This window comes from Peromyscus californicus, unplaced genomic scaffold (genome assembly GCF_007827085.1).
Source record: "Peromyscus californicus insignis strain IS unplaced genomic scaffold, ASM782708v3 Scaffold_11__1_contigs__length_118956290, whole genome shotgun sequence".
Classification (NCBI taxonomy): Eukaryota; Metazoa; Chordata; class Mammalia; order Rodentia; family Cricetidae; genus Peromyscus; species Peromyscus californicus.
In genome coordinates, this window is record NW_026294402.1 from 118,384,707 (window position 1) to 118,398,186 (window position 13,480).

A 13,480-nucleotide genomic window follows, 5' to 3' on the forward strand; every position below is an offset into this window, starting at 1 on the left:
CTGTGAAAAAGAGAGAGTTTGCAATCAAGTTGGTCTAAAGTGGACTCACACTGGCCCTCAGGAGTACTGTCAAACTTTGTCATCCCACATGTAACCAGGAGAGCTTGTGGTGGTATTGTGTTCCCCGAAATATTGTGCACACTAATAAACTTATCTGGGGTCAGAGAACAGGACAGCCACAATGTTAAACAGAGGTTAGGCAGTGGTAGCACACGCCTTTAATCCTAGCATTCCAGAGACAGAAATCCCTCTGGATCTCTGTGAGTTCAAGGCCACATTGGAAACAACCAGGCATGGTGACACATGCCTTTAATCCCAAGAAGTGAGCCTTTAATCCCAGGGAGTGATGGTAGAAGGCAGAAAGATACATAAGGCGTGAAGACCAGAAACTAGAAGCTTTTGGCTGGTTAAGCATTTGGCTGGTTAAGCATTCAGGCTTTCGAGCAGCACAGTTCAGCTGAGATTCATTCTGAATGAGGACTCAGAAGCCTCCAGTCTGAGGAAACAGGATCAGCTGAGGAACTGGTGAGGTGAGGTAGCTGTGGCTTGTTCTGCTTCTCTGATCTTCCAGCATTCACCCCAATACCTGGCTCAGGTTTGATATTATTAATAAGACCTTCTAAGATTCCTGCCTCAAGAGCTATAAGTTGTTGACCTTGGGCGTGGTAGACTATACCAGTATCAGTATCATTACATAGCAGCAGCTCCCTCCACCTCACTGGGAATTCAGGCCAGCAAGTGGGTGTCAGTGGCCAAGGGGCCAGGCAGCCTCCCCTGTCTTTCCAATATGCAGCATATGTTGCTGCCTCAGCAGACTCTGTGATGTCCTTCATAACTCTTCACAGTGAGGAGGCAGTTTGAAGATGACTCCTAATACCCTTGACACATTTCTTCTAAAGCTGTGCTAGGTCACATCAAATTGACCCTTCTTCATTCATGAACCATTACTCAGCATTCCTGTCTGCTCCCCTTTCTGGGGCATGAAGGTGCACAGAATATCTATGGCCACTGATGGCCCTGGATCCTGGACTTTTACAAAGTAGGAGAACCACACCCTGGAGGTGCCAGGGGACAGTGACTGAAGGTCACTCTGGAAGGGTGCAGTGGACCACACCTGGTATGCACAGATCCCTTGGCTTCTGCATACAGGTATCACTGTGGTGCCCCAAAGCCCCTAAGTGGTGTGGTGAGGATGAAATGAGCTCACACAGTCATAGGCCATGCTCAGCATCAGGCACACAGTAAGCAGGGGGCAGTTGTGTACATCCCCAGATGGTAGGTGGTTGGGACTGAATGAATGCTGTTGTGCCAGGCAGCTGTGTCCAGTCATTCACAGAATCTCAAGCTGAGGTCCAGAGTGGAGATGCCCTGAGGTAGAGTTTCCTTGGGGGGCTGCATGTGGGGGTCAGAATTCAGGGCCCTCTCTGCCCAAGTTCCTTGGTAGCCCTCCCTAGGCTGTTAGTTAACCCAGTCACAGGTCTTGCTTATGGACAGCAACCCACACACCTGTGATGCCCAGAAACACATGAGTCTCTGTCAGAGGAACTGAAGAGGATCCCACATACCGACACCACTGAGGTAGGGGCTGATGGTCCTCCAGGCACCGATGCTGCCCTGCCGCATGCGTTGTCCCACAGCCAGCTCCAGGTACAAGAGTGGCATCCCCTCTACAATGAGCATGATGATATAGGGGACCAGGAAACTCCCTGTGGGATGCCAGAGCGGAACATCAGGTCAGTGTGGAGAGATGGGATGTACCCTGCCCCTACCTCTGTGCAACTATGCTTCTATCACCTTACCTCTCCCCATCCAGTCCTCTTTTTACCCCATCCATCTCCCCTCAGACCTTTCCACTCAAAATGGAAAGGTCTTTTCTGCCTTTGTTCCTTCTACCTTCCACACACCCTCCCTTCTACAATTTCTCTCACCATACGTCAGCCCACCCATCTATCTGACCATCCTTTGATTCATTTATTCATCCATCTATCCACCCTTCTTTTCTTCCTTCTGTCCCTCTATCTGTCTACCCATAAATCTATTTATCTATTTCTAGTAAAGGCTATGTTCCCACAAGCTTTATGGAATAGTAGACCAAGCCTCAAAGGTTATAAAATAATCTCATTTTTTTAAAGCCCAAAGTGTCAAACAGTAACCACAGCAGACCTAGTGAGTCCCATGGTCAGCTTGTCTCTGTGACAGGACCTACTTACTTGACTGCTGTTTGGGGTCAGGTGAAATCCAAGGCCTGGTGCCAAGTGGGAATGGGGATATTTTTAGCACTGCTCAGCAATCATTTGCATCATTTTCCCAACCCCCAATTACACAGTTCAGGCAAATGAGCTCTGTCATCCTTTTGACAAGGACACTAAAACAACTGAAAATGCATTTACAGATAAATTAAATATAATTCATATTACAAATTTTATATAAAACTATGAAAATAGATCATAGACCTGTATTTACTATCTAGAGCTTAAAACTTAAAGAAGCAACAGGAAAAATCTTTATAACTTCAGGTTAGGCAAAGATGTTTTAGATTCAAAAGTAAAAGCACCATCTATAGAAGAAAATGTTGATAAACTGAAGTACACTACATTTTCCCCCCTTGAACAACACTTAGCAGAACAAAAAGAACAACTGCAGACTTGGAAAAATACATATAAAACATGTTCCTGAGAAAGTGTTATATGAGGCATTTATAGAGGAATCTCAAAACTGAAAATGTTTCATAAGTAACACATCTTAGTGCACTTACGTTGCATCTTGGAATACATGAGCTCAGGTGCTGTGGGATGGTCTGTATGTCAAATTGATTGGTCAATAAATAAAACACTGATTGGCCAGTGGCCAGGCAGGAAGTATAGGTGGGACTAACAGAGAGGAGAACAGAGAAAACAGGAAGGCGGAGGGAGTCACTGCCAGCCGCCACCATGACAAGCAGCATGTGAAGATGCCGGTAAGCCACAAGCCACGTGGCAAGGTATAGATTTATGGAAATGGATTAATTTAACCTATAAGAACAGTTAGCAAGAAGCCTGTCACGGCCATACAGTTTGTAAGCAATATAAGTCTCTGTGTTTACTTGGTTGGGTCTGAGCGGCTGTGGGACTGGCGGGTGACAGAGATTTGTCCTGACTGTGGGCAAGGCAGGAAAATGCTAGCTACACTCAGGTCTGTTGTAAAGAATGGAAATGCATTAGCTCTTAGTTCTAGAGGAAGCACCATGCAGAGCACAGTGCTGACTTTGAGTCCTTTCTTACTGAAGACAAGTGCAGCAGAGGGCAAGAGTGAGATGTGAACTCAATTTTTATAACAAACTTCACTTCTGTGATTATAACAATCTATTTGATGCCCAAACCCTAATGACCTAATCACTTTTGAAATATGCTACCTCTAAACATTATTGAGTGGGGACCAAGTTTCTAAAAACAAGATTCTCTGACAGACTCCCAATGCTGTTAACAAAACCAGAATATTTACTATACGGATTTATTGAAATTTTACCAGTTTCCCAGAGTAGGATCCAGCTTACAGTCAGATTCTCAGATCTGGTCTTAAAGTTTCCTCATTTTTTTTTTTATTTTGACATTTTAGAAGTTTACCAGTGAGTTTATTTTGTGGAATGTCTCTCATTTGAGGTTCTGGTAGAAACACTAAAGTGACCTGATGTCCTCCTTCAGAGGTACAGGATGCCCATTTGCCCCTTCTTGGCAGTGTTGACTGCTCATGTGGCTTAAGTGGTGTCTGCTAGATTTCTCTGCTGAAACTTAACTCTTCCCTTTGAAACAATAAAGTAATTTGGAGGGGGTACTTTTTGTTTTTGTTTTAGAACATGGTCTCATTGTATGGCTTAGGCTGGCAATCTTCCTGCCTTTGTCTCCCAAATGCTGCATTATAGGCATGCTTGGCCACTGCATTAGACTTGAAGAATTTGATTCTCATTCTTTTGTGTGGTCATTTTACATGAACTAATAATTCTTACCTAAAACAATGATTAGTGCATTAGCTGTGTTTATAATTCCTCTGCCTGTAACATGATCTATCATTTTCAAGTGGTTTGTCATGCACAACAGATAACTAGAGCATATATGAGCATTTTTTGTTAGCATCCCTGACACCTGTATGTCTGTGTAAGCTTGGATGACTGGGAGGAAGTGACATGGTTCTTATTTCTTAATTCCCTGAAATCCGCCAATATATCTCGACCAGCATTGTATCATGCACCATTCCACCTCCACACTGTCTTCTGGCTCCCAGTTTATAAGTGTCTCCTTGGTTTTGTGATACTTGGTCTACTTTACCCCTCTGTCTCTTCCCTGGTTAAACCCTCTTTTCATGCTCCTTATACTTGAGCTAAAATTTACACTTTCCCTCTGTGGCCACTGTTCCCTGGCTAGGAGGCCTTAGCACCTTCACTTTTGTCTCCCCCTTTCCATTTTCTGCACACATTTGGCTTCCTTACAGGCTTCCCTCTCTGCCCTATGCTCTGTATGACTTACTTTCTGAGTAATGAGCTATGTGAAAATGCAGAAACCACCATTTTCTCCTGGTATGTCTCCTTACTACTGAGGAAGCTTTTGTCCTTACTCAGCTCTGCATGGTACTGGACAAAGCTGGAGCCCAGGGAGTAGTTGGTGAGTGTAGGTTAGTATCTTTCAGGTCTTACTGGACCTTTTACGCATACCGTTTTTTTCCAATAACTTCTTCAAAAACTGAGGTAGGGTCTTCATCTTTGGTCTCATAGTTCCTGCTTTTGAGGCAATTGTCTGTTGTGGAATAATCCTCTTGCACATTGTAAAGATTTGTCACTCGAATTGGTTTAATAAAATGCTGATTGGCCAGTATCCAGGCAGAAAGTATAGGCAGGACAACCAAACTAAGAATGATGGGAAGGAGAAGGGTGGTGGGAGGAGTCGCCAGCCAGAGGGAGCAGGAAATGAATGTGCCATGCTAATAAAGGTACCACCACGTGGCAGACCATACATATGGAATATGGGTTAACTCAAAATGTAAGAGCTAGATAGTAATAAGCCTCAGCTATTGGCTGCACATTTATAATTCATATAAGCCTCTGTGTGTTTATTTGGGACTGGGTGGTTGGGACAGGAAACTTCCATTTACAATTGTCCCTGTACTATTTACAGCTATGCTACTCCCAGACTTTTTTAAGCCACCCACTGAGGACAGAAGAAGACTCTATCTGGCTCACCACTGCCCTTTAATTCTTTTTTGTTGTTGTTTGTTTGTTTTTCGAGACAGGGTTTCTCTGTGTAGTTTTGGTGCCTGTCCTGGATCTCACTCTGTAGATCAAACTCACAGAGATCTGCCTGGCTCTGCCTCCCATGTGCTAGGATTAAAGGTATGCGCCACTGCCACCTGGCCCTTTAATTCTTAACAAAGGGTCTGACAAGGAGCATGTCCTCCACAGACTGTTGGTGATAATGGTTCTACAGTAGTGGTTTTATAGGAGGGTAGGTAATAAAGATATTCCTGGAGGATAATGATAGAAATGTCTTGAAAGTCAGTCATGTTGCTAATAACAGAGCACCTAAAAATTCACACAGGGCCCAGTAAGATGGCTTAGCAGGTGAAGGTGTTTTCTACCAAGCCTGATGACCTGAGTTTGATTCCTGGGACACACATGGTAGAAGGGGAGAACTGACTCTCAAAAGTTGTCCTTTGACCGCTACACAAACAAAATAAATAGATTAAAAAAAACAGCTTATGAATTCACATAGAACTATTTTAACTTCCTTTGACTTTACTTTTGTGTACATTAGATAAGACAGGGGAATGTCTATCCATAAGGATGGGCAATGAGAAGTATTCTTTGAACTTATAAGACACTGTAGATAAACACACACACACACACACACACACACACACACACACACACACACACACACACACACACAAACCCTTCAGTGTGTGCATTAGATAAGACAGGAGAAAGTCTATCCATAAGGATGGGCAATGAGAAGTATTCTTTGAACTTATGATAAGACACTGTAGATAAACACACACACAAAAAAACCTTCAGAGTGTTAGAACAAATGTCTTCCTCTAAAATAGACTTGCTGTGAGAAAGAGAAGAAAGCAGAGAGGATTTATGTTTATTGTATATCATGATGATGATCATCAATGATGATGAACAGTGCAGAAGAAAATAAGTTTTTTAAAGATGAAAAAATATGATTGTTAAATTTAAAGCCCAGTAGGAGCAAAAAGTAGAGCATAGTCACAAACACAGAAAAAGAATCAAGAGGTGGACAAGGCATGGCCAGCAAGCTTAAGCCCTTACTCTATCTAGAACTGAGAGGGAGAGAACACCACAGACACAAGAGTTGGAACATGTGCAATAATGAGATTTGTAAGACAATTTCCTGATAGTGTGATTGTGAACATCACATTATATAGAACATCACATATATGTCCATGATACTTTAAGTGCCTAGGGTATCTAAGAATTAATAAAATTAGCTACAGAATTCTCCATCACAGAATTAAACATCTGAAAACAATAGAAAAAAATTATAGATTTTGAGCAAAGGAGATTGCAACCCATTCATGGTGCTACAAAGGAAAGCTAGTCTTAACATTGAGTCCTTTATTTTCTGTTCCTGAAAGAATTATTTGTTGATGAGCTGCAGTGTGGGATCAGAAGAAAGAACTCAAGTATGGAGTTGTGTTATAAAATAAGTAATCAACAGTAAATAAATAAGCAAAACAATGAAGTGTAAAAATAATACTGGTGATTTCATTGGAAAAATAATATAAAAGAGAAAAGGAATTTATGAATAGGGAAACATGATTATTAATAATAAAATAACCATTGTCACATATATGAAATCCCAGATTATATTTTTAAAATGTGCTATATAGAATGGTGTAAGGAAAGGAGCAAGAAGTAGAAGTATGCTGTGGTTTGAAGGTGTCCCTCAAGTTTCATGTGTTGGAAACTCAAGTCCTTAATTCATATGGTAATCATATGTGGAGGTGGGACCTATGAGAGATGATTGGATCATGGGGACGCTGGATTAATGAATTAATGAAACATAGCGATGGAGTGGCTTTGGAATAAAAGCAAGCTCTTCTAGGCAGAGCTGCTCTATTTCAGCATGTGAGATCCTTTGTCATGTTATAATACAGCATAATGCAGAGCAGGTACTGGCTCTGGTGAGCAGTCTTCAATGTTAACTTGACTAGATTTAAAGTCACTGAAGGAACACACCTGTGGATGTGTCAGTGAGGATGTTTCCAGAAAGATTTAACTGAAAAGGGAAGACCTACCTTAAATATGGGTGGTACCATTCAATGGGCTAGGGTCCTGGACTGAATAAAAAGGACAAAGAGGGGTTGGGGAGATCGTTCAGTCAGTAAAAGGCTTGCCCTACAAATAAGAAGACCTGAGTTTTGATTCCCAACACCCACAGAAAAAAATGAGTATGCCTTTCATCCCAGCACTGAGGAGACAGAGACAGTAAGTCCTTGGGACTTGCTGACCAGCCAGCCTAGCAGAACTCCAGGTTCAGTGAGTTCAGTCTCAAAAAATAAAGTACAAGGGCTGGCTGGAGATATGACTCAGTGGTTGAGAGCTTTGGTTGCTCTTGCAGATGACGTGGGTTCAATTCCCAGCACTCACCTGGTAGCTAACAACTATCCATAACTCCTGTTCCAGGGGATCCAACACCCCCTCTGACCTTCATGGGCACCAGGCTTGTACATGGTACACAGACATACATGTAGACAAAACTCTCATAGACATAAAATAAAAATAAATGTTTCAAAAATTTAAAAAATAAGGTAGAGAGCAATTGAGGAAGATACAATGTTGACCTCTGGCATCATGCACGTGTGTAGATAACATGTGAACATGCACCCACACACCTGTGTGTATGCATAGACATGCTAGCAGATGTGAGAGTGGTGGTGACAGCAGGGAAAACAGCAGCTTTCATGCTCCTGCTACCATTACTTCCTTCCCAGGATGGATGCTACCCTAAAACTGTGAGCCAAATTCTTCTTTCCTTAGGTTACCGTTGTCAGGTACTACGTCATAGCAATGAGAAAAGCAGCCTATGCAGGCATCATACTCTTAGACTGTTTCAGCCTTCAGATTCATGAGCTATGCTTTAAATTACTCACTTGGTGCTATTCAGTATAACAGCATAAAATGGAATGCCAATGTGTTAAAAGTTTCAACTCCACAGGGTGATATCAAAGATAACATTTCATTCTTGATACTGATGGAGGAAATACTTTTTTTTTCAAAAATTTGAATTAACTATTGGTAGAGTAAAATCAGAACTTAAAACTTGTAACCATTTGAGAGAAAAAACCAAATCTATTTTATATTATAAGAGATCAAAATGCAACAATCAAACAGCAAGACAGCATAAAACAGCTAATAGCCAGTAGGTGGTGGCACACACCTTTAATCCCAGCTCTTGGGAGGCAGAGGCAGGCAGGTCTCTGAGTTTGAGGCCAGTCTGGTCTACAGAGTGAGTTCCAGGACAGCCAAGGCTACACAGAAAAACCCTGTCTCAATAACAATAATGATAATAATAATAACAACGAATATAGTCTGATAATGATTATAAATGGATTGAATTCTTCCACTAAAAGATTATGACAATTCAATAATAAAGTGTCAAATCTTAAGGTGATTAAGTTCCACAACTGGAAAATGTTTAAATGTGTTGTTACCTCTATAAATGACATGCTATAGAGCTATCTAAGTTTATATTTTTAAAGAATATGACATGACTTTGAAAATGATTACAAAAGTTTTTTTCCCATTTTTTGTCTCTTCCTTTCTTTCCTCTTTCCTTCCTTTCTTTTCTTTCTTTTGAGGCAGGATCTCACTATATACCATAAACTGATATTGAACCCAAAATCTATCTGCCTCAGTTACCTAAGTGCTATTAGTCATCGTGTCTGGCCAGGTGCTTTCTTACATATGTGAAATCATGTGTACAGAAGTCAAATGCAAAGGTCAGAGGACAATGTGCAGGAGTTGGTTCTCTCTTTCTGTCATTTAGTTCTGGGATTTGAACTCAAGTCATCAAATTTGGAAGCAAGAGCTTTTACTCACTGAGCCATTTTGCTGGCCCCTAGGCTAGGTTAATTTTAAGAGCAAAACATCAAATGACATGTAAAATGTAGTTATAACTTATTAAACAAAAAATAGGAACAGTTATTATCTCTGGGTGGTGGAATTTCAAGGGTTTTTTGTTGTTTGTTAGTTATTTTGTGTGTGTGTGTGTACTAAGGATTCAACCTAGGGCTTCACTCATGCTAGGTGAATGTCTTACTACTAAGACTCATCTCTAGACCCTGATTTTGTATTTTATTCTTCATATATTTCTCTATTTTCTAGAGTTCCTACTCAAATAATAGGTTATTCTGGAGCATGCAATTACTTATCTTTATAATTACCATAGCAGTACCCTGTTTGCTGAACCCAAGGATCTCATCGGTAGATAAATTCTTTTCTGTGTGACAAGCCCTTACATTGAGTTCTACCTCTTTGAGACTCAAAAAAGAGACAGAAAACCCAAAGTTAGCAACTTACAGAAAGTCAACTCATGTCATGTTTTCTGATTCTTGGTCTCCCTCCACTTACATACCTTTGTCCTCTACAAAACCCACAGCAGGTATCCATTAACTTGATTTCCTTCTTGAGGCATGCACTTTCTTGATTTAAGAAACAACATCCTAGATGACCCTGCAGCCTGTTGTGATGGGGACCACTTAAAGAACCACTGTTACGCTCAATGCAGGACTCCATCTGACTCCTTCACTCTCTTCATTTACCCTCCTTCCCACTTCAGTTTACTGCACAGGTTCCCATGGGGGCGGGTTGACTCAGATCCATGTTTGAGAAACAAAGCAGAAGCACAGGTGAGGAAAATTGAAACGATTCTTATTGTCTCTGACCACCTGGATCTAAAATTTCGAGGATTTCTCTCCTAGTCCTTTCTCTGCGCCTATCTTGTAACATCCTTCCTTCACCCACCACCCAGTTTATCTCCGGCCATCATCCTGCTGTGCTTCATAGTGATGACCACACCACTCTCCCACTTAACCCTGGCCTTGCCCTCACAAGTAAAAATTGAAGTTCTTCTTCAGGCAATGAACAAGACCCTTTGAAGACATACTGGCTACCTCTTCACCCCCTCTCACCTCTCCAACCATTGCCTTGGTCTCTGCTTCATGTAACACAGTCACCTGGAGTTTCTAGCTATTTTCCTCAAATGTATGCTCTCTATGCCTTTTGCACAGTTTACTCTGCTTGGAGTTTTCTAAGTATTGTTAACTCTATCTGGTGCGCTCATTTAATGATGCCATTGCTAGAGGCTTTCTAGACTCCATCATACATCAAGTCCTTCTTCCATTATTTCAGTAAACAGCCTTCTGTGAAAGCTCCACCTGCTCTGTGCGTAGAATGTTTATACATTTGCCCCTTCTTGCCCCAATGTAGTATCCATCTCTGCTAGCTCCCCCATAATATAAGTCCTGCCTTGTAGCTGATACTCAGTAAATATTTATGGAATGACTTAAGTTCCTAGAAGGTTTATATTATTCATTTTTAATTGTTTTATGCCCCTTACTTCTTATAACAAAATATAAGACAGTGATTACAGACTGCAAAGAATCCCATAATGAGGAGGCTTCTCCAACACATGGGCACTGAGTCTTGTCACTTATCTTCTCTACCATGAGGTGAGACACATCACCACAGAGAGGAGAGATGGCTTAGCCTAGGTGCCTAGGAGGGCTGCATGGGATACTTTTGATTTGGGGAGGAGGAGGTTTCCAGGAGAGGGTGAAGGGATGAAATGCACAGAAGACATCAGACATTGTGATGTGTACGCAGAGGGCAGAAATAGAGAAAAGGCTGGAACAAAAGGTACATGGGACCTTTAAAGGAGAACACAGAGGACACCCAAGCTCTTGGCCAGGCCCCCTCCAATGTCTATCTGAAGCCCTGACTGAGAGAACCACAAGAGGAGCTCCTGCCTTTATCACATTAAATACAGAAGCTACAGAGTGCTGTAGAAAGAGTCCCGTTTGCAGACAGATGGTTGAAGCTTCATTATCCCTCCTGAAGCCGTCTTTGCTCCTCTGGGCATGTTTTCCCTCTGGAACAGACAGGGTCAACCCTGGGAGTGCTATGGAGACTGACTTGAACATCTGTAGAAAATGCTCTACAGCATGACTGACTGACATGCCAGAAGCCCAGTGGAGTACATTATCACTAGGACTGATGCTGAAAATACTGGGGAAGGGCAGCAGAGGGATCTTCTATGGCCTAGACCACAACTTTAGGGCCTAATATCTGCAAGTTCATTTTGGCTAGAGCCTTTTTCTTTTTCTTCCTTTCCTTTCCTTTTTTTTTTTTTTTTTTTTGGTTTTTTTCGAGACATGATTTCTCTGTGTAACTTTGTGCCTTTCCTGGAACCCACTCTGTAGCTCAGGTGGACCTCGAACTCATAGAGATCTGTCTGCCTCTGCCTCCTGAGTGCTGGGATTAAAAGCATGTGCCACCACCACCTGGCTTTTGGCTAGAGTATTAATGCCTGACCTCTGACACTCAGGTTCTGTTCTACCCAGAACTATAGAAACAGCACAAGACACAGCCTGAATGTGCATGCATACACTCTAAGTAAACACAGTAGGGTAAGTCCCTGTCCATTCCTGGACACTTTGATGTTCATCATGCTCAGGCTGGATGCTCATTTGAGCTATGGTCACCATAGCACCTGACTCCAGTGGCATATGCAGACCTTCCCAGAGCACCACACACACCGAGCCATCCTCACCTCTTTTCAGTCTTGCAACACCCTGGAACTGTGTGGCATTCTGAAGCCATCCATAGTGGGAATGTTTATACCAGGATGCAAACCAAATGCTATGACAAGCTAAGCCCCCAGCAGCTGATAGAATGGGAACATTTGAACAACCCTGACCCTTCTTCCAAGGTATGGTCTGTGAACTGGTAGTATCAGTCTCAACAGGCCCTGTTTAAAAATGTCAGATCCTGGCTGGGCAGTGGTGGCTCACACCTTTAATCCCAGCACTTGGGAGCAGAGGCAGGCAGATCTCAGTAAGTTTGAGGCCAGCCTGGTCTACAGGGCGAGTTCCAGGACAGCCAGGGCTGTTACACAGAGAAACCCTGCCTCAAACCTCCCACCCCCCAAAAAAGTCAGATCCTGTCTTCTCTATGGGTCTCTGAGAGGGGTTCCATTCGAGATGCAATATGTTGAGCAATTTGGGTTATCAAAATTAAGGAGGCTAAAAGAACTTAGTTCCTATCCCAGAGGGAGATGAGAGCTTTGAAGAGGAATGGAACATTAACTCTGAGAATGACTTGACCTTCTATAAAGTCAGATGCCCTCTAATTTTTTCCTTGTTCAAATATCATCTAGAGAATAATTAAGACAGGGAAAATGCATAATCCATATTTTCTCCAGCCACACAACTGCTCTTTCTTCCACACATTTTTCATGCATTCAAGTACACCACGTGCACACACACATTTATGTAAGCTGCCAGTGAATGTGTGTTATCACACATTTGTGCTCAGCACACTTGCAGCCTTGAAGTAATTAATGCCTTGGACTTTGGCCTGCTGACTTTTTTGAAAATGGGATTTTGTAAAGTTCCTTCATCATCCTTGTTGTTTTTGTTTTTTGTCTTTGGTGCAGGGGTTGGAGTGGCAGAGTTGTGCAGAGAAGAGGGACACCTGGAACATAATCCTCAGAATTAACATTCTTTATTCAGGGCTGGCTGAAGGGAACAGTTACAATCTGTTTGATTCTGGAGGTTGTTTTTTTTTTTTTTGGCAGTTTATAAACAAGTTCCTTGTTGACTGGCATGATTGCATCTGTGTCAGAAGACTTTTTACATCTTTTAGAGAGCAGTGGTTCTCAAGCTTCCTACAGTTCATGTTGTAGTGACCTCCAACCATAAAATTTTTCTCATTGCTACTTCATAACTGTAATTTTTCTACTGTTATGAATCATAATGTAAATATTTTTGGAGATAGAGGTTTGCCAAAGGGGTTGTGACCCATAGGTTGAGAACCAGTGCTCTAGAGTCCAGAGTTTTTCTCATGTTGTAGCTGGTCCATCCTTACCATGGAGTCTAAGAATGAGTTGAAACCACCTGGTTTGGGGTGATGTTAATAACTTGTTGTCAGTTAACCTATATGGAGTGGGGTGGGAGTGCCACCAGCATCCTTCATTGTTGACTTTGTGTGTGTATACATGTGCACATATTTAGTGTAAGTCTGAAGTTGATGGTGGTGTCTTCCTTCATAAGTCTCCATTTTGTTAACTGAGGTAAGGTCTCTTAATTGAACTCAGAGTTTTCTAACAGGCTACCCAGCTTGCTCTATGGATCTTGTTTCTGCTTCCTGAGTGCAGACCCTTACATCTGCCAGATGTTTACCTGGGTCTTGGGTATCCAAACTTTG

General features: G+C 42.0%; 2 protein-coding genes across 5 annotated transcripts in view; both read right to left on the minus strand.

The window, feature by feature from the left end:
* Window positions 1–13,480, minus strand: part of LOC128102190 (sodium- and chloride-dependent transporter XTRP3A) — a 72,968-nt gene that overhangs the window by 23,635 nt on the left and 35,853 nt on the right. For all 4 annotated transcript variants that reach the window (XM_052725770.1, XM_052725763.1, XM_052725757.1 and 1 more), the window contains exon 2: window positions 1,566–1,706. In XM_052725770.1, coding sequence (XP_052581730.1) covers window positions 1,566–1,680 — 115 coding nt within the window. In that variant the 5' untranslated portion in view covers window positions 1,681–1,706. The remainder of the gene's footprint in view (window positions 1–1,565; window positions 1,707–13,480) is intronic.
* The window catches only part of Lztfl1 (leucine zipper transcription factor like 1), a 72,420-nt gene continuing 60,535 nt past the window's right edge, over window positions 1,596–13,480 (minus strand). Inside the window, exon 11 of the transcript XR_008215357.1 lies at window positions 1,596–1,706. The gene's annotated coding sequence lies outside the window, so the exon portion shown is untranslated. The remainder of the gene's footprint in view (window positions 1,707–13,480) is intronic.